We start from the raw sequence: 21,681 nt of genomic DNA, 5'->3' as shown, positions 1-21,681 counted from the left end.
TTCTCTCTCTTCCCTTCTAATATATGAATGTTTTCTATAACTCTAAAACAGCTGAATTTTGTCCACTGTAACTCCATTCTTCTCATCACTTATTTATTATAGATTTCTTTCTTCTTTGATTCCCTCTGTTTTCCCTTACGTTTCCTATTTTTTCATCTCTGACCCCCACTGTCTGTTTTCCCCTCTCAATTTTACTTCAACTGCTTTCATATGCATTTTTTCTGTGTATTATTTTCTTATGCATCATGTCTCCCCTCTGCTTCCCTAAGCCTCTCCCTTTCCTTTTCTCTTCTCCAAAACACGAACAGAGATTTGTTCCCTATTAGGGTGACCCTTTGTGTTTCAAAGATAAAAAAGAAACTACCTGAAATATTAAGGACAAGGCTCATGTATATAGGACTGTACCCTATAACGTTTTATTCCTGGCACAAAATCATGTGTGTCAGAATGTGATTACATGGTATAATAATTGTTTGGAAAATATTCGTTATCTGACCAAATGCTTCTTAGTGGCTTTCTTTCTTTCTCTCTCTCTCTTCTTTTTTTTTTTTTTTTTTTTAAAAGAGAGAGTAGTCATGTTACCTCTACCACCAAATAAAGGACATCCTTTAAAATACAGCCTTTTATTCTCTTGCTCTCTTCTGCTTCCATTTTCCCTAATACTTTCTTCTCTAATCACTCATTCCCCAGCTCTGTCTTTTTCTTCCCCTAATCTCTTTTTTCTCCCTATACTCCTGTAAGTTTAGGGCACTCTTGCACATGTGGCATCCCCAGAATCTCCTGCATCTCCTTGTTCGCATAGCAGGAATTCTCTTCTGCTGACCAGACCCATCACTAGCCAAATGTATTCTAATATAGCCAGTGTTTCTTTCTGATTCTACCATGGAGACAACAGCCAATGCTGCAAAGAGAAGAAACAAATGCATAGCAAGTGAGAGAGAGAGAAGCACTGATCAGTACAAGGGTGCACAGCAAGTTTTATCTTTCCCAATCAGAGAAAGCAAAGCAGTGAAGAAACAGTTATTATCCCTTTGCTGCAGCCAATTGGGAAATCCACGAGCAGACAACTCTATTGCAGGAATCTGGATGCTGCTCCCGAAAAAACAGAACCACCAGAAGAAACCAGAGTTGAGAAGTGTTAGGGCTGAGCTGATGCTTTTTTAAACTAAGGATGACCCAATCCAAAATCCCAGATCCAAACCCCACCAGACTTTGAGACATTTAAAATATAGATTCAAATTTTGCCACAAACCTCGTCTCTGCTTTAAACTATTCAGAGAAAATCCCAAAGCAGATTAAATAGGGGATTTGGGGTTTTTGCTCAGGGCTGCAGAGAGAAATATTTGATTCAAAATAATTCAGTTTCAACCATAGACATTTATTTCAGGAGTATAGAATCCAATTTAAGCCAGAGTACATTTTCCTCAGAACTAGTTATCCAACAGCAGAAAATACTGTCAAACGTTTGAGAGAGACCAGTGAGTTTCTAACAATGCGATAGCTCTACAGTAGGTGCACTGGAGCAGAACGGGCTCCAGACAGCCATTAACATTTAAAATCACTTTATTGTCTAACACTGTTCAGAGAAGGACTAGATGATATGGGTATAGGTCCTCATTTGGTGTAAATCAGCTCCTCCAAAGAAAATGGAGCTATGCCAACATACACCAGCTGAGGACCTGGCCCCTGGTGCTTAAAATGCCAGTATCCACCAGCTCCTTTGTCTACATTAACACATCTAATGTTGCCTCCTGCAGTGGAGTGGCATTGGTGTTTGAAAATGATTCTAATTTAAACAAGGCCTGAAACTACCATCCACTTGATATCAGTGAAGCACAGAATATGATTTTAGCTGTCAATATTTAGCTACTAAACAAATGGTACTGAGATTTCGCTGTGCACATTATTTCACATCACTCAGTTATCACTTCTTTTGCTTATTAGTATCTACTGAAAAAATTAAATGATTAACTATAGCATTCATTAGAGAATTAAAAAACAGAGACCCATTGTATTAGCCAGGCAACAGGTCAATCACTGTACAATACACACTGCTAAACTCTCATTCCAATATAATCAGACCTGATAGACACCATTCTTTCCAGATTTAATATCTATTTTATAGTAAAACTGGAACTTTTTTTGTATTTTAAAATATAAATGGAAGGCAATGTATGGTTGCAGGCAGATGTGTGTGACTGCTCTACATAATGCATCTTATCCTGGATAGCAGGGTCTTGAATTGAGAATCGTTAGTGGGTTTTGTTGTTCCAAAGAGATAGTTTTGCTTAATGAAAATTCAAGCTCTTTTAGGAATGAAAAGTGATGAAAGACAAAAGATTAAACCTTTCCCAATTTATTAAGCAACTCAAAGCAGCCTAAGATTAGCCCTGTAAACCAAAATCACATTGCTAATAATAGACACCCACAGAAATTCAAATCTGGGCAACTGCAGAAACAATTTCATCAAGAGACATTGGTGACACAGACTCAAGGCAAGAGTCTTTGGAATGACACTCTATATTAACAATCCGCATGGGGAGGTCTCACTAGATTTCCATATTTGGCCCTTATCAGACTGGAACAGAAGTAGGATTCTATCCATATTTTGATTATTTGAACAGAAATTACACTGGAACGAAAGACTGGTTGTGTAGGGAAATACTGTGAGGGAACAACTCAAAAAATCATTACCCTGGAAGCTCAAACAGATCTGTTAATGAAGGGCAACAACAATCAATTAGGAAGGAAAATACCACATTTGGAGAACACTCCAAACTATTCCAATTTACAGTTAGTGAATTTCCCTAAATACGGATGGTGATTTAAATTAGTAAAATTGCACTGTTCAAACTATATTTGACAGAAGGCTTTGATATTTCTGAAGACTGCTTCCCATTTACTGCAATGAGTTCTAACTAATTAGAAATCTATGTACTGAACTTAATTAAAGACATATAACTGAGTTACTAAAATGTTAAGGCTGTTCAGTTAAAATCACAAAACCCAGGAAATACAAAAGTTAAGGTTCCAACAGCAGTGTTATCTTTGCTCCATTATATATCCTATATATACTGTAGTCAAGTCTGGATTCAGGCAATCCAAAGAGAGACACACCATGACATCAGGGTTGTTTTCTGACTTTTAATAATAATAAAAAATGAAACCTAGCACTTACGTAGCACTTTTTGTTCTGTAGATCTCTAAAAGCTTTACAAAGATGGAGAAATAGCATCTCCATTTTACTAATGGGGCAATGGGGGACACAGAGAGATGCAGTGACTTGCACTGGATCACAGAGCAAGTCAATGACAGAGGTAGGATAGTTAATTTAACTAGGCAATATTAGGCCATATATCATAATATGACTGCCAACCTTCGGAACCCTACAGTAGACGGTGTTCTGGCTCTGGCAGCCATTTGCAGCACTAACTCAATTCCTGGAAAGAAAGAGGGAATTGCGTGTTTTTTTTTGTTTGGTTGGTTTTTTTTGTGATAATGTATAATATGTATTATATCATATGCACCTCAAGTTATCTGCTTAATATTATTCTGCCTGACTGCCAGAAGTTAAATCAAAGATGCCTGTTAGGGGGAAACAATCAGAAAAATGAATCAATGACAAATAAGGTACCTGCACAGAGGATATCAAGATTCCTTGAGCAAATACTTGGGGGAGTTATTAACTGGGGAATACCACCTGCCTGGCTACAGCTAAGCTAGCAAGGTATATTCTTCCCAGGCTCAAACCTAGAATCAAAGGGGATACTAAAACCTTAAAAATGCCAGCCTAGAGAGGAATGGGGCTTGAGTGGGCAGCAGTAGCGAGAGTTGAGTCTCTGACAGAGAGACACAAAGAATGCCACAGAGGCTTTCTGACTCTCCCAGCCCAGCAGCAGGATGTCTGAGCTCTGGAGAACTCACCCAAAACTTGCAAAGAAAGAATAAAATTTACATAAGAACCTGGTGTATTGGCCTTTTGGTGTTTTATCCCTTTTCTCTATTTCAGTGAATAAACAAAGCTTTGTTTTGAAGAAGATGTTTTTGAGTCACTTTAACCAGCTGCTGGTCACTGGCCCCTGTAGTCGTGTTAACACCATTGGGAAACAGAGGAGCTGCCATCCAGTGATCCTTTTCCAGAGTGGTTGGACTCAGGGTTCAATCCTCAAGAGAGATGAAAGAAGCCATGCGAGTAACCTGGAGGGTGAACTTGGGAGGCATTAAAGGGTGTAAGTGAGACAATCCCATAAGGGTCTCTAGCATAGACAAGAGCTGCATATTATAGTTAGGAAAACAGAAAGGAGCATAAATTCTGACAAGTCAAGTGTAAAAGTATAATTAGGCAGGCCAAGAAAGACTTTGAAGAGCAACTAGCTAAGGACACAAAATCTAACAGCAATATTTTTTTTTAAGTACATGAGAAGCAGGGGATGGCAATTACCATTGGTCTGACGGGATGGCAATTACAAGCCAGTAAGCCTAACTTTATTACCAGTCCAATTGGTTGAAACTATAGTAAAGAACAGGATGATCAGACACACAGATAAACATGATATGTTGGGGAAGAGTCAGTGTGGATTTTATAAGGGAAATCATGCCTCACCAATCTATTAGAATTCTTTGACGGTGTGAACAAACATGTGGAGAAAGTGGGACTGGACAACAGGGGATGGATCACTTGAAATTGCCCTGTTCTCTTCATTCCTTCTGAAGCATCTAGCACTGGCCATTGTCAGATACAGATACTGAACTAGACGGACCATTGGTCTGACCCAGTATTGACATTTTTATGTTATTAACATTTTTAAAATTTAATTTCTCATGCAACTTTTTAAGAGAAAATTATGTATGCTTTATAGCGATAAACTTTCAATGGTCATATTTCTGTGTTGGTGTTCACACCTGGCTGAAATGAAAGAGGTGGAAAGAGGTATGTTTCCACTTTTACTGCGGTTGTTTGGATGGAGACAGTTTTGTGCAAGACTATGTTAAGAGGCTGAACTGTAACTTTTCAGGGCACTGAGACGGTCTTTATTTTTCTTTATAATGCTATGTGCACCTATAGTGGTAAATACAAACGTTGAACAGCTATACCCCCCACCACACAGTTGTGGTGTCTTTCCAGCAGAGAAATTTACAAATAAAAATTAAAAAGTTGTATAATATTGCAGAAAGAACCAAAATTGCAGACAGACCATAAAAAACATTGGATTCATATTCTTAATTTTCTCCTATCCCTGATATTAAGGAAGTTTTTGGAGATGATTTTGCTGCATGTTTAAGTGATATAATTACAGTAATATATTCAAACTCATCACCAAGCTGAAAGCAACAGCTCCTGTAACTATCAGAATGGCAAGAGAAAATATATGGTCATATCGGATAGGACGAGGCTCTTCAATGGGGTGTTTTAGTACATTGATAATTATTAATGTTAATAAAAATTAGTATTAATGCAACATTAAGCTTCAGAAATCTAGCACTCAGAAGCCAGAAAATACTGGCCAGTGGGGTTACAAGTGGTATAAGTGAAGGTAGAATTCATTGTATGCTGTGGAGATGAATGACTGTTGTGTTTATATAGAAAATGAAAGATAGTCAACTATTGCTGTGCATGCAATTATGTAACATCTGTATAGTGATTAAAATATAAAATTGAGGAAAGATAATTAAAAGTACATTTATGTGCATACATGTTTTGTCTTGTAGTATTTTAGACTCTGATCCTGCAAATACAAGCATTTTTGTCATTAAGCAGATGAGTAGATCCATTGACTTTAACAGAACTGCTCATCTGCTTAAAGTTAAGCGCTCACGTAAGTGTACGCAGGATCAAAGCCCTAGAGATTTCTATCTACATCATAGTAATCTTGTTTGTTTTAAATAAAGTTTGGTTTAATTCTCCTGAGAATATTCAGTATTTCACTGTTACAGTACTTCTGCATTTATCCTCAAAATCCCAGATTATAAACAATTTAAAATCCATTTTAAAATAGTTGTACTAAATTAGTGTGCTTATTTATTATGAAAACCAAAGTGTAAGAATTAGAGTTGATTCAATGAAATAATGTGTTTCTGGATCTCCTTCCATAACATGATAGTGCACAGCAAATACAGAAATATACAAAGGTATTTCAATACCCCAAGGGATGGTTGATCAATCAATCCATTTCTTTCACATTTTCTGGATAACTTTTACTCATTCAACATTGGCTACCATATTTTAAATGCATATATAATAATTTACATTGCAGAAAGCTAACTACTAAGTGGAATATTTTTCATAGTGCTGGGAACAGAACAAACCCACACCACAATATCTACTAAGTACTCACCACAGTTTGATGGTTGACCTGGATCACCTCATCCCCTGCATGGATCTTCTTACACTGGTCTGCAGGAGACTAAAGGCAAGAGATAATTAATTTGGCAACCATGACGCACCAAGAACCGGTGGGGGGGGGGAGGGGAGAGACAATAGTCCCTGTCCAAGGAAAATCTATTCTAATAACAATTGTATTTATAAGGTGCTGTGTTTCCTTTCCCAACCACTGTATGCATACTACTATTGTGACTAGGTACTTTAGGTTCCCCCTCCCTACACCAGTGATCATCTTCTCCACTAAGCCCTGGTGCACTCTATTGCCCACCTCCCATCCAATGTAACTTGTAGTTGTACTACTGCGCTTGCAAATGTGAGATTAGGGCTTCAAGCAGCCCAAACTCCATCATGGGTGTGAATGCACATAGCTGAATGGAAGGTGCCAGGCACTGGCAGGTACAGCTAGGTCTTACATTGTTAAATCAATACAGTAGCCCAAAAATATTAGAGAGCACCAATATAGTTAAGAAAACAAAGCAAGTAGCAAAACAAACAATCCACTGAAATTTTAGGTTGCAACCATTATGAAACCTGAAATATCAATAGGTTTGCCTCTTTCCTTTAACAGGGGTGATTTACAGTTAGAAAGTATGCTTTTCTTTTCATATAATTCTGTGAGTTTGACTCTGTTCTTCACTGATGGATAGTGGCCTTGATCGGTGATTTTCTTAAACTTATTTAAGAGCAGTTCATCTACTTCAGACTAGACCTTCAAAATGAAATATCTTCAGTGGTCATAATATTGGTTGCTTTGGGCCAGACCGTGTCTTTACTTAAACATAAGCCAGGCAGTTTACAATAAAGCAAATATAGATTAAGGCCCTGGATTGGGCAGAACACTTCAGCTCTTGATCAGCACGTGCTCTGATCTCATTGGGCCCTAAGTATGCGCATCAGACATTTGAGAAATAGGGAGGAACTTGAGCATATGTGGTAAGTGTTCTGCTGAATCAGGACCCAAAAAACCAACAAGATTAACCCTCCAATTAAAACAAGACTAAAACTACAAATAAAACCAAGGTGCTGCGTCCCAGATCTTCTGAAATAAATAAATAAATAAAAGGGGTGGGGTGGGGGTAAAGACAACTTTCAAAGGTATTCGTTCTAAAGACTTTCTTCTCCCTAGAAGGAAGGCATGCCATAGTCCTGAGGCTACAGAGGCAAAGACCTGATGAATGACTTCTGTAGGGGAGAGACCTCAGTGTTAATGCAAAGATGATATTAATAATACTCTTTTTGCTCATTAAACTTGCCTATACCTTTACTGAAGCTTACAATATATTTATCCTTACTTTCATACACACGGTGATTGGAGAAAAAGTGCCTCATGCATATAATTCAGTTTGTTTAATTATATGAAATATTCATGCTAACCAAAGGAATTAGAGGAGGATACTACTTTCTCTCCCAAGGACAAGATAACCCCTCCTTAGCCATAAACCAATGGTTTATTGCCTTAAGAGTATCATACAAACATAGAAAAGCCACATTTTAAAAGTTAAAGCAAGGTAAAGTTTACACTCTTTTCCTCTGTGCTACGTTTAAAAGATATATTGGCTATTGAAATTTGTTCTTTGTACAAAATATTTAACAGAAGTTTAATTGTTGTAACAGAGAAATAGTAATGCTGGGGACCCTTGGTCAAAACAGAATCCCCTAAGAATGTCTTATCTAGATCAGGACATCTCCCTTTGTTTAAAATACCAGTTTAGTACAAATCTTTATTTCAAGAAAGCAAATCACTTAAAACATTCATATTTTAGGAAGAGACCTGATTGTGAAAAGGAATGTAGTGCTGTGTTATCAGAGCAATAAATCTAGAGGTCAAGTGGGCTTTTTTCACTTCCCCAGAAAAAATTATAACGCCTGGTCTACACTGATAATGTAGGTCGATGGAATGTGGCTTCCATCAACCACATAAAGTACGCATCTCTACTGACACGTCAGTTCTACCTACCTAAATCGCAGTAAAATTCGACTTAATAAAGCCATCTCCACAAGTGGCATAGCACTGAAGTTGAATTTTGTGGGTTGAATGAGCATCAGTGTAGGCAGAGTGCAACGTAAATCGACATCATTGGCCTCTGGGAGGTATCCCATAATGCTCTGTTGTGACCGCTCTGCACATTCACAGTCTGTTGCACTGTGACCACAAACAGGAAATAACTCCTCGCCTCAAGCCCCAGGAAATTTTGAATTCCCATTTCCTGTTTGGTCAGCGTGGAGAGACCTTGTCAGCACAACTGATCATAGCACCTGCACACTCCAAATGCGCTCCAGCCTGGAGTCGACCTGAGGTCTTGGATCTCATCAGTCTGTGGGGCACAGTGTCTGTTCTGGCTCAGCTCTGAGCCAGCAAAAGAAATTTGGATATCTATAAGAAGATATTTCACAGCATATTGGAGAAGGGGCACAACAGTAACGCACAGCAGTGCCTCGTTAAGATCAAAGAACTGAGGCAGGCTTATCAGAAAACTAGGGAAACCAACAGTTGTTCTGGCTCCTCACCAAAAACATGCTGCTTTTACAAGGAGCTGCATACGATTCTTGGCAGATACCCCACCACCATGCCATCACGCAGTGTTGATACCTCGGGGGAATCCGAGGCCAGGACGAATGAGGATGAGTCTGTGGACAAGGAGAGGAAGATGACGAGGAGAAAAGGGTGCAGGAGAGTGGGGTATCCCTTCTCCCTGAAAGTCAGGAGCCTTTTGCAACACAGGAACAGCTCACCCAGATGCAGCAACCTGTGACTGACTGGGATGCCAGGGAAGGCACATCTGGTGAGCATATACTGCAAATTACATGTCTTTGGTTATATCCCCAATCCAGAATCTTGTACCAATGAAAAAAAGTGGTGTGTGTGGTGGTGGGTCTGTGTTTCTTCATACTTGGTGTGCTTAAGCATTGGGTTCACCCCGAAAAAGATTATTCATGTGCACAGGGATGCTCTAAGAATCCTCCATGCATATTTCTAGGAAGCTTTCACTTAGGTACTCTGCAATCCTTTGCAGAAGGTTTCTTTGAAGGGCAGCCTTATTTTTTCCACCACGATAGGACACCTTCCCCCACCACTCTATTATTAATTGTGCAGGCTTCATCGCAGAACACAGCATAGCTGCATAAGGGCCAGGCCTGTAGCCAGGTGCTTGCAGCAAATCCTCCCTTTCCAACTGTGTGACCCTGAGCACGCTGATGTCACTCCAGGTTACCTAAGGAAGATGGCACACATTTACAGTACCCACTCAAGAAAGCTTTTTTAAAGTGTCTGATTGGCTCTCAGAGTTGCAGTGGCATCTGGCTGCTCAAAATTTGTGGCCAGCCTACCTGTCTCCACAACCCAACCCAATGGGAACTTCTCCTCCCTTGTCTCACAGACTTTATGGAGCACACAGCAGGCAGAGGTAACTATTGAGACTTTTTTCACTGAGGTCTAACCTAATGAGCAGACTGTGCCAGCATGCTTTTAAATGTCCAAATGCACATTCCAACACCATTCTGCACTTGCTGAGCCTATTATTAAAACGCTCCTTGTTGCTGTCCAGGTGCCCAGTGTACAGCTTCATTAGCCAGGGGAGCAAGGAGTAGGCAGGATCCCCCAGGGTTACTATTGGCATTTCAACATCACCAATATTTATTTTTTGGTCAGGGAAAAAAGTGCTCACCTGCATCTTTTTGAACAGACCTGAGTTCCTAAAAATGTGCACGTCATGCACCTTTCCAGACCACCCTGCATTGATGTCAGTGAAGCATCCCCTGTGATCCACAAGAGCCTGCAACACCGTTGAGAAGTATCTCTTCCGGTTTATGTACTCTGTAGCAAGGTGATCCGGTGCGAAGATAGGAATATGCGTGCCATCTATCGCCCCAGACAGTTTGGGAACCCCATCGCAGAAAAAGCCTTCCACTATGTCCTGTATGTTTCCCAAAGTCACCACCCCTCGTAGCAGAGTCTATTAATGGCCGGGCACACTTGTATCACAGCTGCTCCCACGGTGGATTTACTGACTCCAAATTGATTCCCAACTGACTGATAATCTGGCATTGCTAGTTTCCACAGAGCAATGGCCACTGTCTTCTCCACTGTCAGAGTAGGTCTCAAGAGAGCTCTCCACAAAGTTAAAAAAAAGTGGCCTTCTGCATTCGAAAGTTCTGCAGCCACTGCTCATCATCCCACACCTCCCACCAGTCATGGCTTGTTTCCTGGGACCAGAAGCAGTGCTCCACCAACTGCAGATGGTGCGTGACAGCCTGCAGCAAACAGGAATTGTTCCGTTCTATGGCTTTTAGCAAGGCGTCCTCTCTAACATCGCAATTTTCAGTGCTGCGGCTCCTGTCTCACCTCTGAAAATACTGCAGAGTAAGTTGTGAGGAGTTTGAGATTTCACAATAAAAGTGCAGAGCTGAGCGGCCTCCATTCCTCTCAGGCAATGGCATGCGTGAGGCAGAGAGTGAAGGGTTTGAAAAAATGGCATGAAAAGGCGATCGACTGTTTGTTCGGACTAGGACAAGAAGGGAGGAGGGGAGAGAGTACGCTGCATCATGGGAGGATGACAACCTTCCCAAACATCTCTGCTGACAGTTGCACTATGGGATGCTACCCATGGTGCACTGCTTTGATTGTGCCTCCAAATTCTGCAGCTCGGTGGGTGAAAGTCAATTTAAATTAAATCAACTTCACTCTGCAGTGTAGACATACCCGTAGTAAACCTATTAAAAAATTCCAGGAATATCCTTGTTGTAATAAACTTTATAATAATTCTAAAAACTTCATTCAGGAAAGTGTCTAGGACGTGTGTAGTAGGAAATTTTTAAACCTTTTATTTCTTAAATGTTGAAATTGCAAATACCTTTGTGAAACACATACTTGCAAAGATGTTCAATAAACGCACAACTCCTAATACAGCTCCTAAGATCATTCCTATGTAAATGTTAAAATGTTTAGGGATTAAATTTAAAAATGCTTGTAATAATTTTACTGAAATATTGAAATAAAATTCTAACTTAAAATATTAACAGTTTTCCTGTTAATCACCACATAGTTAGAACACATATTCCTGAAGAGGCAATGGAAGTTAAATGTGGGTAAATAAATTAATTTGATTAAAAAGTCGTAATAGTGGTTAATTGGCCTGTTTCAAGACAGCTCTTTGAATGGCAAATGGCTTAAGTTACTGATTTAGATATTTTCTTCAGTTTCATAGAATTTAATTAAAATTACTTTGCCCAGTTATAAACTGTCTGGTTGTTATCAGCAATAACCAACAAGAGCCACCTTTCCTTAAACAAAATTATTTTGCCCATTCATAAATATTTTTAGTTATCCAAGGACGGACTAAGACTGGCTTCACAATGATTTTGGGAAAGATGACCTTGGCCTCAATTTAACAAAAAACAAGTGCCTCATCAAATGCAGGCCCACTCTCAAAGGTGTAATCCCTGTTAAAAACTCTGCACAGAGAGACAGAGATTGTAATGGAAGTAACCAGTTTGTCATTTGTGTTGTTTTGTTTAATGTTTTCTTTAATACTAAAATAGCCATAGCTGTAAATTGTCATTAATTTTCTTGGTCTTCGTCATGATGTCCAATGAGATTGTAGAAGAACCCATTACTAAAATACTGAGAGTCACAGCCTTGAGTTGTTAGAGTAACAATTAATAAGAGCTGGCTTACCATTCCTTGCTTCTCTTAACTAAATTTTTATTATTTTTAAAAATCAAATTAATGGGCATTCAACTATTTAAAATTATCCCCTTTTACCATACCTTCCCTACCATTGCATACTTCAGGTTCTGACAGTCATATGCTCTTAGACCTCAGCAGGAGTAATGGTATATAGCAGCAAAGAGTTCCGAAAATATGAAAATCCATAATTTATACAGCATTTCAAACACCACTGAAATCCCCATCCTTTCTTTCTTAGAAAGCTGAGTTTTGGATCAAATGCTACCAGTAGGTATAACACTATATTTAGTTCACAAGAATTTTATTGAGCCTAAGACATTGTGTGGTTTAGGTGACATATTCAGGCCATGGATTAAAAACTGCTGTCCATAGCCACCTTTTCTGCATTACTGCAGGGTGCGTCGAAAGCTGATCAATTCTATATTTTTATTATGGGTGAACAAATGGCATTTCCATTCATCATTCAGGGGAGTTATTGATATGAGCAAGTATTATGACCATTATTTTTGACAAAACACTTGATATAATTTCCAGAAGTGAAGAATAATTATTTAAGGGAAGTGTATTTAATACGAGTGTGTTATATGGTGTTACTTTTTTTTGATTGTGGTTAGGAGAAAATGATTTAAATAGGAAAACTGATGAATTGCTATCTCAGTCCTTGACACTTCCTCTTTGCAGCCACATGCAAACCTGGCCAAACAAGGTTAAAGACAAACTAAAAGGGAGCATATTAATGGGAGCCCATTGTTAAATATTGATAGCACATTTCTCTTTACGGTTTTTATTACTATTAATAATATTTTTCACTGGCATATATTTCAGAGCATCTAAAATGCTTTACAGTATTATTTGATTAACGTCACAACATCCTGGAGAGATACATAGGTAAATATTTCTATTTCACCAATGTGGAATGGAAACAGAGGCACCATGTTTTGCCTCTTACATCAACAGTAGCTTATTTTGCACATAGCTGCACTGATTTCAGTAGGACTACTAAAGGAATAAGAAGCTACTCAATGAGTTAGTCAGGGTGACAGAAAAAAGCTGTAAGCAAATGTGCCCAAAAGCCTATATACCAAGTTGATAGCAGCCAATAAGAGAACCCCATGATTCCCAACTGCAGTAACCACTGGACCACCAGTCTTCCCACTTTCTGAATGCTGAGGCAAAATGTAGCCCACCTCTAGGTAGGGCTTATCTAGCAATTACTCTGAGTGCCCACACTATCCCCAATTTCTATATCTTATTATGGTGGGGTTCGGAAAAAACTTGCTAGAGCTGTGGGGATAACAGGCACCTGCAGTTCAGGCAAAGTGAGGAAATAATTAAATGATACTTTGTTTAGAGATAGCTGAAACAGTAGTAGCCACCACCCAAAACACAGACTGTATGTAAGGCTGCTCAGGAATTTGACCGTTTGGATGGAAAGGTTTCACTGTGGACTGAATGTAAAAGCAAGGACAGAGGATTGATTTGCCTGAAGCTATGAGAGTATGGGCAGAAACACCATAAGAGCACACAGGAAGCAAAGCCCGAGACGCTGCCAGAAAAGCCATGGTAGTATTACCCTGAAAAAACGCAAGGGGAGAGAGCTTTTGGGTAACATATTCGCTGGAAAGAGGTTTAAGTTTGCGAGTAAAGAAACTGTCTTCTGCTATTTAACTCCTACTGTGTTCAGGGGAAAAAGATTTTATGTTCATTCTTTTAAATAAACACAATTGTACCAAAGAAATACTTGATTCCGTCATCAATTTCTCCTCTGAATGGACACTATTTGCTAGAGCCTGAATTTTGGCTAATTGCTCAAATCAAAAGGGAGTCTACTTACTGGGTCACCCATAGGTGCTTTTAGGACATCTGCAGATACAGGATATTTCATCTCCATTTCTAGACCGTAAAGTCACTGTGTATTAAATTGCTATATCTACAGTGAATGAGAGGTGGATGGGAAAGAGAAAGAAATACCGTTGTTCCCAATTTGTTAGTTTTCAATTAACATTAGCTGTAAAAGTTAAGATCTGGCTCTTGTTCCTTGTAGGTTCTTTTTCTGGCTTTGAAAAAGCTGAGTTATTTATTATCTTTTCAAATTAAATTGTGGCTTTGGGGTCAATTATCCCTTCAAAAGGGATAATAAATTAATGTACTGAAATGCTGGAAATAAAGGTCTTTGAAGTTGCTTTATTTCTGGACACATTTTTAGCAGCAACTCTTGGTGGTGTCCTGTTTCCTTATGCCAGCAGCACAGCAGTTTGCAGATTGGAAATTAGCTTCTAAAATATTTATGGATTTCATTTGGTCTACTGACAATTTTTTCTTATTAAAACAAGGTATAAGCTCTTTAAAAAGAAATGCTTTTCCCCTTACCTTTAATAAAGTATATTTTCGTAAAAAAAAAATTCAAGAAATTTCTGTAACAAGGAAAATACAGGTTCTTTCTAGTTCATTACAAAGTTAGTTTCTGAACATTAAAGGCATTGTGCAATACTTCAGCCACCAACAACATTTCACTTAGAGTATGATTTGAGAAGCCATCTCAATGTTATGTTTATCACAAACCAGAAGACACAGAAAATTGGTTCACACAGCTTAACACGAAAAGGCAGACATTTAAAAAAAAAAAATCTGAGCCAAGCTTCACAAACCAACCAACCAAGTCATAAAGAATAAAGCGACGTAAAAGAAGAACTGGGTTACTGAGGAATTTCAACTAATAAGGGATTTTTTTTAATTCAATACAGTACTGGACTGGATGCCACTGACCTGAATGACCATATTTAAACAACAATGAGAAAATACGTACAGATGCACTGAATTAATTGAAAATAAACCAGAGAAGGAAATTGCATCACAACGATAGGAAAAATGTCAAATATTTTATGTGAATTGGGACATTTGCCCCTTAGAAGTATACCCTATACATGTCATGGCACAAACTACAGAAATTATAAGTCTGATGATTTTATCTCAATAGCACTAGAGGCTGTCCTATTTCTCCACTTGCCCACCTTGACTGAATTGCAAGGGCTTACAAATGCTATCTGACAGATGTGTTAGACACACAGATTGAAAATTCATCCATCATTATAAGGGCTACATAGGGAGCGGATGGCTGAACAGCAAACTTGCAGGAGAAATCCACAGGTAAGGTATACAATGGAGTTGAGTTTCATTCCAGGGTCAATGGCCAGTTATTTCAAGGGAATTCCAGGAAGGGCTGCTGGATTCAATATATCCAAATGTCCACTAATCCTCTATATAGTTAGCACAGATGTATCACGGCATCCATTTCATAACAGCAGATGCAGAGGACTACCACAGTGGGGTATGTATTACACCCCCCAAAAATCTCATATCCTTTTCCTACACAAAGTCTGTTTATTCTGCCTTTTCCCTGATGAAAAGCAAGTTGGGCCTGGGATAAGCTTAATGGTCTATATTATGGTTATGCAAACCCTATATTGTTTGTGTTTGTTTTAATTTCAACATCATTATGTATTATTTGTATTATCATAGTGCCTGGGAGTGCCAGACCTGGACAAAGACCCCATGGTGTGAGGCACAGTACAAGCACAGAACAAGAAGACAGTCCTTGAACCAAAGAACTTACAGTGTCAGTAGACCACAAGAGACAACAGATGTATATGGACAAACTGACGGGGGAGTACAAGGAAACAGTGAAACAATATTGATCAGCATGCTAGGTTGTGGTCTTAGCACACCAGTAGCCTACCTGTTGTCAAGCATTTTTTAGGTATGATGGCAAAGGAGAGTTTTGAAGTAGGATAGTAGTTAGTTTTGTGGATGATTATGGGGAACTTCTTCCAAACCTAAGTGCCAGCATGGGAGAAAGCATGAAGGTGCTTATTTGAAAGTGAGCGATGGAGGCTGACATTGTAGGCTGATCAGAGGCAGGAATCAACATTTTGATATTGACAGCAGCCCCTGGCATCAGAACAGACCAGTTCTTGGCTTTCCTCTTCTTGAACTCTAACATATGCTTCTATCACAACTTCCTTTTCTTTCCCTCCCACTTTCTGCTTCCCCTATTCTCCATCTACCTCTCTCTTTCTTTCACTCTCCTCACACCTTTCCTTCACTACCCTCACTCCATCTCTGCCCCATTCCTTACTTTTCCTCTGTTCAGCTCTTCCATTGTACTGTGGTCTGTTAGCCTTCCATGCCCATGTTCTCATGTCCTCCAATCCCATCTGCATTCCCAAAGAAAGCCCATTATCTGCTTTAATTCATTACACCATAACTATATTTTAAACAAAAGAAAACAACTATTTTCACCAGGGTATGTGCACAAAGTTAAGTACACTAATGATCTTATCACTGTAACTCCTCCTTCTTTGTCTTCACCACTTCTGTGAGACTCCTATGAGCTCTGAACCACCCAACTTGTGTGTCCATCTTCTGTTTTTGCACACCAGTCTCTTTCCCCTTCTGTGGGCACACAGAGGTGAACTGGACTTTGGAGAGGTAGGGAAGAAAAAGAGAGGTGAGGAGCTCATGGGACTAAGAGGGGAAATAGAGAGAATCATAATCATCAGGGGATTAGAAAAGTTTATCTTCACAGACAGAAAAGAGGGAAAGTTCAGAGGCAAGGAAAAAGGGTGTGCTAATTCACAAGAAATCTTGTTCATTAAGCAGAATGAAAACAGCAGGCACAGAAAACTCGTGCCCACTAATTCCTCATTTACCTTACATTCCTGACTATGGCCAGAGAGAGTGCCAAATTTAGGTGCTCTCTTTTTCAAAAAGATTGTGATAGGAACCTTCAGCTTTCTTATTTCATTACTCAAAGTATTATGAGTTTCTTCAGCTTTTCAAACCTTAAACAAGGACCTTGCTGTAAACAATTATTCTCCTTTAGGCTGTTGATAGTCATAATATTACATTTAATATGTTTACTGGAAATAAAAAAAGATCATTTTAACCTTCTGTACTGAAACGTACAACTGTGTCATCACAGCATAGCTAGCTATGCATGTTCCTCCTAAAAAATTGAAAAATACCTCCTAAATGTTTTATGAAGACTGAAATTGGCCTGATGCCATTAATTTATTGAAAAATACAGAAGCAACTGTTGTGAAGTAGATACATTTCCAGTGAAAATGTCCCTTTTAGGCATTGCATACACATTTTTCCTCTCTTGGCTTTTAATTGCAAAGAGCAGTTCTGTGCTGAAAAGTACCGCCCCAAAAAATTTCCCTGGAGTATCAACATCTTTGTGCTTCTTTTAAGTCTGCCTCCATCTTCCTCATGGATTTGTCTCCCAAAACATTAAAAGCTAATGAAGAGAGTGAAAGCTTGTTGGCATCGCTTTGCAAAAGCCTGCGCTTTCAGCTACAATTCCCTGAGAGACAACGATATGTTTGGCACAATGGCTCCTAAACTTTTCTTTTTTAAAGGATGTGCCTCACTTGAAGATGAAGCTGCAGCACATATCAGAGATTTCCTTCCCCATCATTTTAGACTTGCATGGTAGGCCTTAGATAATTTACCAAGATATTTCACATCTTACAGCTCAGGTTGCTGCATGTACTGCTTTCTTCTACAGCATTAGTTAATAAATACAATTTGGACTCATTTTTCTGCCTAGATGAATGTAGCTGACATGTTATTACTCATGCCAGCATAATGACAGATTTTAGTACATCAAGTTTCATCAAGAGCAAATCCTCTAAAAAGCTACAAACAAAGTATTTCTTAGAACTCAGAGCAAAAGGTTGAAATGAATGTAGCAGTTTAATGGCTAAATTTATGAAAAAAATAGAGATTTTACAAATAGGAAGAGGGTATGCAACATATTCCAACTCCCAGGAAAAGACGTACCACCATCATTTACTAAGTGTTTCTTCTCTATGAACAACTTTCAACGTTAATTAAAGAGGTAGATCCAGCATAGAGAGAGAAATCTGCCACCAAAAACAAAGCAGAAGCATTATAAAAGGGAGAGAAAGGTGCATAAAGTAACCCAGTTGGATGGGTTTACTAATGTGCTTGCTCTGTTATTTGAAGACTAATGTCTTTGTGTTATTTGAAGTCAAGAATAACGTTAGCTAACCAAATCCTCTTCACTATCTATCCATCAGTAATCTAGAATGGAATGGCATCATAATATGTAAGCAGTTCCACTTGAAACATATGCAAATTTAGGCCCTGATCTTGCAGAAAGCTTTACTTAGGTAAAGAGATCCATCTGGGGAGATTATGGTCTTACACTACACACAGACAAAAAGTACAATATATACCCAAACACTCAAAAGAAACCACTCTCACAAAATAGAATACCTATAAAACAATCACCTGTGATAGTGTTGTCAGAACACAAGCAACTGAAAAGAGAAGTCCAATATCTTGAGGCCAACACAGCTACAACTACACTAAGAGGAGGAGCATAAGGACTGGCTGATGCAATAAGCTTTAAATGAGGAATCAAGATGTCTTGAACATTTAAGCAGGATCTGCATTCCAAATGAAGTAAAATATGAGGAATTTTTTCACCCATGTTTCAGATTAATTAGAATTCAGCTGGGAAGAAGACAGACTTAGCCAGGCACAGGGAACACCTGTCTATCTTCAGAACTACCAATTAATCAATCCATCTCATTCTCTTCCTTTCACTCATTCTGGCTGTTTTATACCCCCCCCCCCCCCAAGTCCATCAGTTACTCAATTAGAGTACCTGGCATCCTTCCAACCAGCTCTTGCTGATCTATCTACTCATTAGTTAGTGGCTCACAGACAGTTAAGTGGTTCTCCTTCCTACATAATGCAGGGTGCTTTTGTAAACTCCTCTGGTTATTTGAAACAGGGTTTCCACCCCTTTCTATTTAAATCCTATGTGATATCCACTCACTCATTTTTTTCCCTAGAGGAAAACTGGTGGGGATAGTAGGAAGACAGGGACTCTTTGCAACAGTAAGTCTTAAGAAAAATGAGAGAATTAATAATGTTCAACTCCATTACCCTAGTGTTGGAATTCAGCTGCTGGAGTTTGTGAAAATATGTACATATGCATGTGGTTTTCATTCAATATGAAATTTCATAACAATAGGGTATGTATTTGTGCCATTTAGGCTGACCACCAATTGTAAAAGACACAAAACCTTCTCAACATACTACAGTCATCGCTTATAACCTTGCCAATTCCCTTGGATAACAAAATAACAACATTACTTCTGCATCTGTAGTATTCTCTATAGCATGTGCTGATAATTTAAGATAACACTGCAAAATAATGAGTGACTTGATCCATTTAAGGTGAAAATGGAAATTTATTTAAAGGGTGATCACTATAAGAATTGGACAAAATGCAGAAGCCCTACTTGCTTTCCAGCAAACAGAAAGTTAACTGCTTATTAACTGAGACTATCTATCCAAGTTTTTATACCATGCTCTGGATGCCCCACCCACACACACCCACACCCACACAGCAATAGCCCCCAGGGAAAACCCCATCACTCAGATAACTCAGGTTCTGATCGACCTTGCATTATTTTTGTTTGTTTCAAGCAATGTTACTCCAGAAAGCATCTCACCTGCTTCTTACATTTATCCTCATGAAGGTTGGCCAGTACCCACCAACAGCTTCAACAAGGTCTTTATAGATTAAAATATGCCTGCAGGCAGCCACCAATGCCCTCCAGCATAACACTATTATTATAATCAATTAACTCTAAGAAAACCTCAAGAATACATTTTGAGAAGAAATTTATTGACTGACAATTTTGTTGCTGAACCAGCACTTCGCCAGCTCAGGATCCCTTACATAACACCACTGTTAGCCCTACACATTACATTACTCACCATCTAATAATTCCATTATTTTACAAACATATATTTAATTGACTTAGCATACAGCACTGTTCGCCACTGCTGCACAAATAGTTACTGAAGTAAATAGGAGACTGGACAATCTGATTTTATTAGGTCTATCTAACCATCTAACCTACACTGGATTAAAGGTTTTGTATTGTCATAATGGGAACATATCTCTATGTTCAGAGATTTTTCCAGTCCTTTATTATTACAATTTACTGGCTACATAAAGTCAACCCCAAATAGCAATCACTGAACAAATGAGCCAGGATCTTTCTCTGATTCTTAGGAGTGGATTTGGAGAGGGCACCTTCTTCATAGTGTTCAGCTGTTCTGTAACGTGTAAGTAGTCTTCAGTCTACAAAGTCTCCTTGGATAAGATTCTCCTCTGCTTTCCTTTATTTCTCACTGCTTCAAGACTACAGTACATCTAATTAAACACGTCAAACATCTACAATTAGTAGGATGGGAATTATGGTGAAGGGGGTATTGAGGATGAGAACAGAAAGTTGAGGAGTAGTCTAGTGTGTTGGGAGGGATAGTTTGGCTTGCACAGCCCCGGGGGCAGAGTTTAGGTTATTGTGGGTTCTGAACAAGTAGCAATGGTAATATGTGTGCCTGTGAATAGAGGCTATGTACTGCCAATAGAGGGTATATATTTGCTTAGCTTTTCATTTCCTTGTTTATTAGTTCAGTGTCAAGTATGTTACGTGTGTGGCTACCTAAAATATTTAACAACTATGCTTTTTGTGTATTTACACACGTACTCAGATACAAATGCTATGTTAAGATGAAGTAAAGGTTGAGAGAACTATCAGTAATGGAGGGTAAAATACATTAACAGGGATGTTATAATAATCCCCCAGACAAGCATTATAAACCTAGTCAATTCAGAGGTAAGTTTACTTTTAAAAGAAATCCAAACATGTTCAAATATAGAAATGCGCAATTAGTGCACCCAAGCATCATTAACTCTGCCCTATATTGGTGCCATGCAATAACCATACAATTATGATTGAGACTTTTTGATGTTCATAGTCCAGATTAGTTAAAACTGATTTTTAAAAATACATTTGATTTTTTTCATCAAGATGTCTAGTAGGAAACTCATCTCCTCCTTAAATATGGAGCCATGACTCGGGGTGCTTCCATAATATATATTGCACTTACACAAACACACACACCCCTCCTTCATGTTGTCCCTTTCACTTAGATCCCCTCCTCAGTGCTGCTTGACAAGCCACCTCCCTTTCCTCATTTAAATCACTCATAAAGACTAACTCTTATGCCCTTCCTCCTTGTCTGTTGATGAACCTCACTTCTTGTATCATGTCAAATTTAGACTGTATGCCCCTCAGGTCTGGGTCCTAATCTTTGTTTTGTGAGAAGACTCGTACAATTTTTGAAACTTAACAAATAATAAATAAATTAAAAGTTATTCATAATAATAATAAAGCATATAGCTACAGTCTGGAAAGGGATAACCATATCTAAAACCTTAGCTGTCAATTTGTTTCGGTTCTTAAAAAAGGGCTTTCAGAATATGTAGTTGGTTTGACACTCCGGAGCTAATATGCTAAATATATATTGCATTAAACACAATCCTATAGAAACACATCCCTGATGGCTTCAATAATTGGAATTTAAATGGAAGCAATCAGGAATAATCTTTTGGTTAACAGCTTTCATACATTTACTACTATTAACCCCTATAAGCCTTATAGAGTTGATTATATTTCATACAATATAAATGTATTGTATAGTTACATTTTAGCTGGAA

The 21,681-nt window shown here is 38.6% G+C and overlaps 1 protein-coding gene across 1 annotated transcript in view; it reads right to left on the bottom strand.

Annotated features, from left to right (window-relative positions):
* The window catches only part of LOC137153984 (connector enhancer of kinase suppressor of ras 2-like), a 474,493-nt gene that overhangs the window by 213,702 nt on the left and 239,110 nt on the right, over positions 1-21,681 (bottom strand). The window contains exon 8 of the mRNA XM_067549753.1: positions 6,336-6,404. Within this exon, the coding sequence (XP_067405854.1) occupies positions 6,336-6,404 (69 nt within the window). The remainder of the gene's footprint in view (positions 1-6,335; positions 6,405-21,681) is intronic.

This window comes from Emydura macquarii, unplaced genomic scaffold (genome assembly GCF_026122565.2).
Source record: "Emydura macquarii macquarii isolate MOO-44397 ecotype Brisbane River unplaced genomic scaffold, CSIRO-AGI_Emac_v2 contig_1253, whole genome shotgun sequence".
In the NCBI taxonomy this organism is placed as follows: domain Eukaryota; kingdom Metazoa; phylum Chordata; order Testudines; family Chelidae; genus Emydura; species Emydura macquarii.
This window is presented reverse-complemented; position numbering and strand designations above follow the sequence as displayed.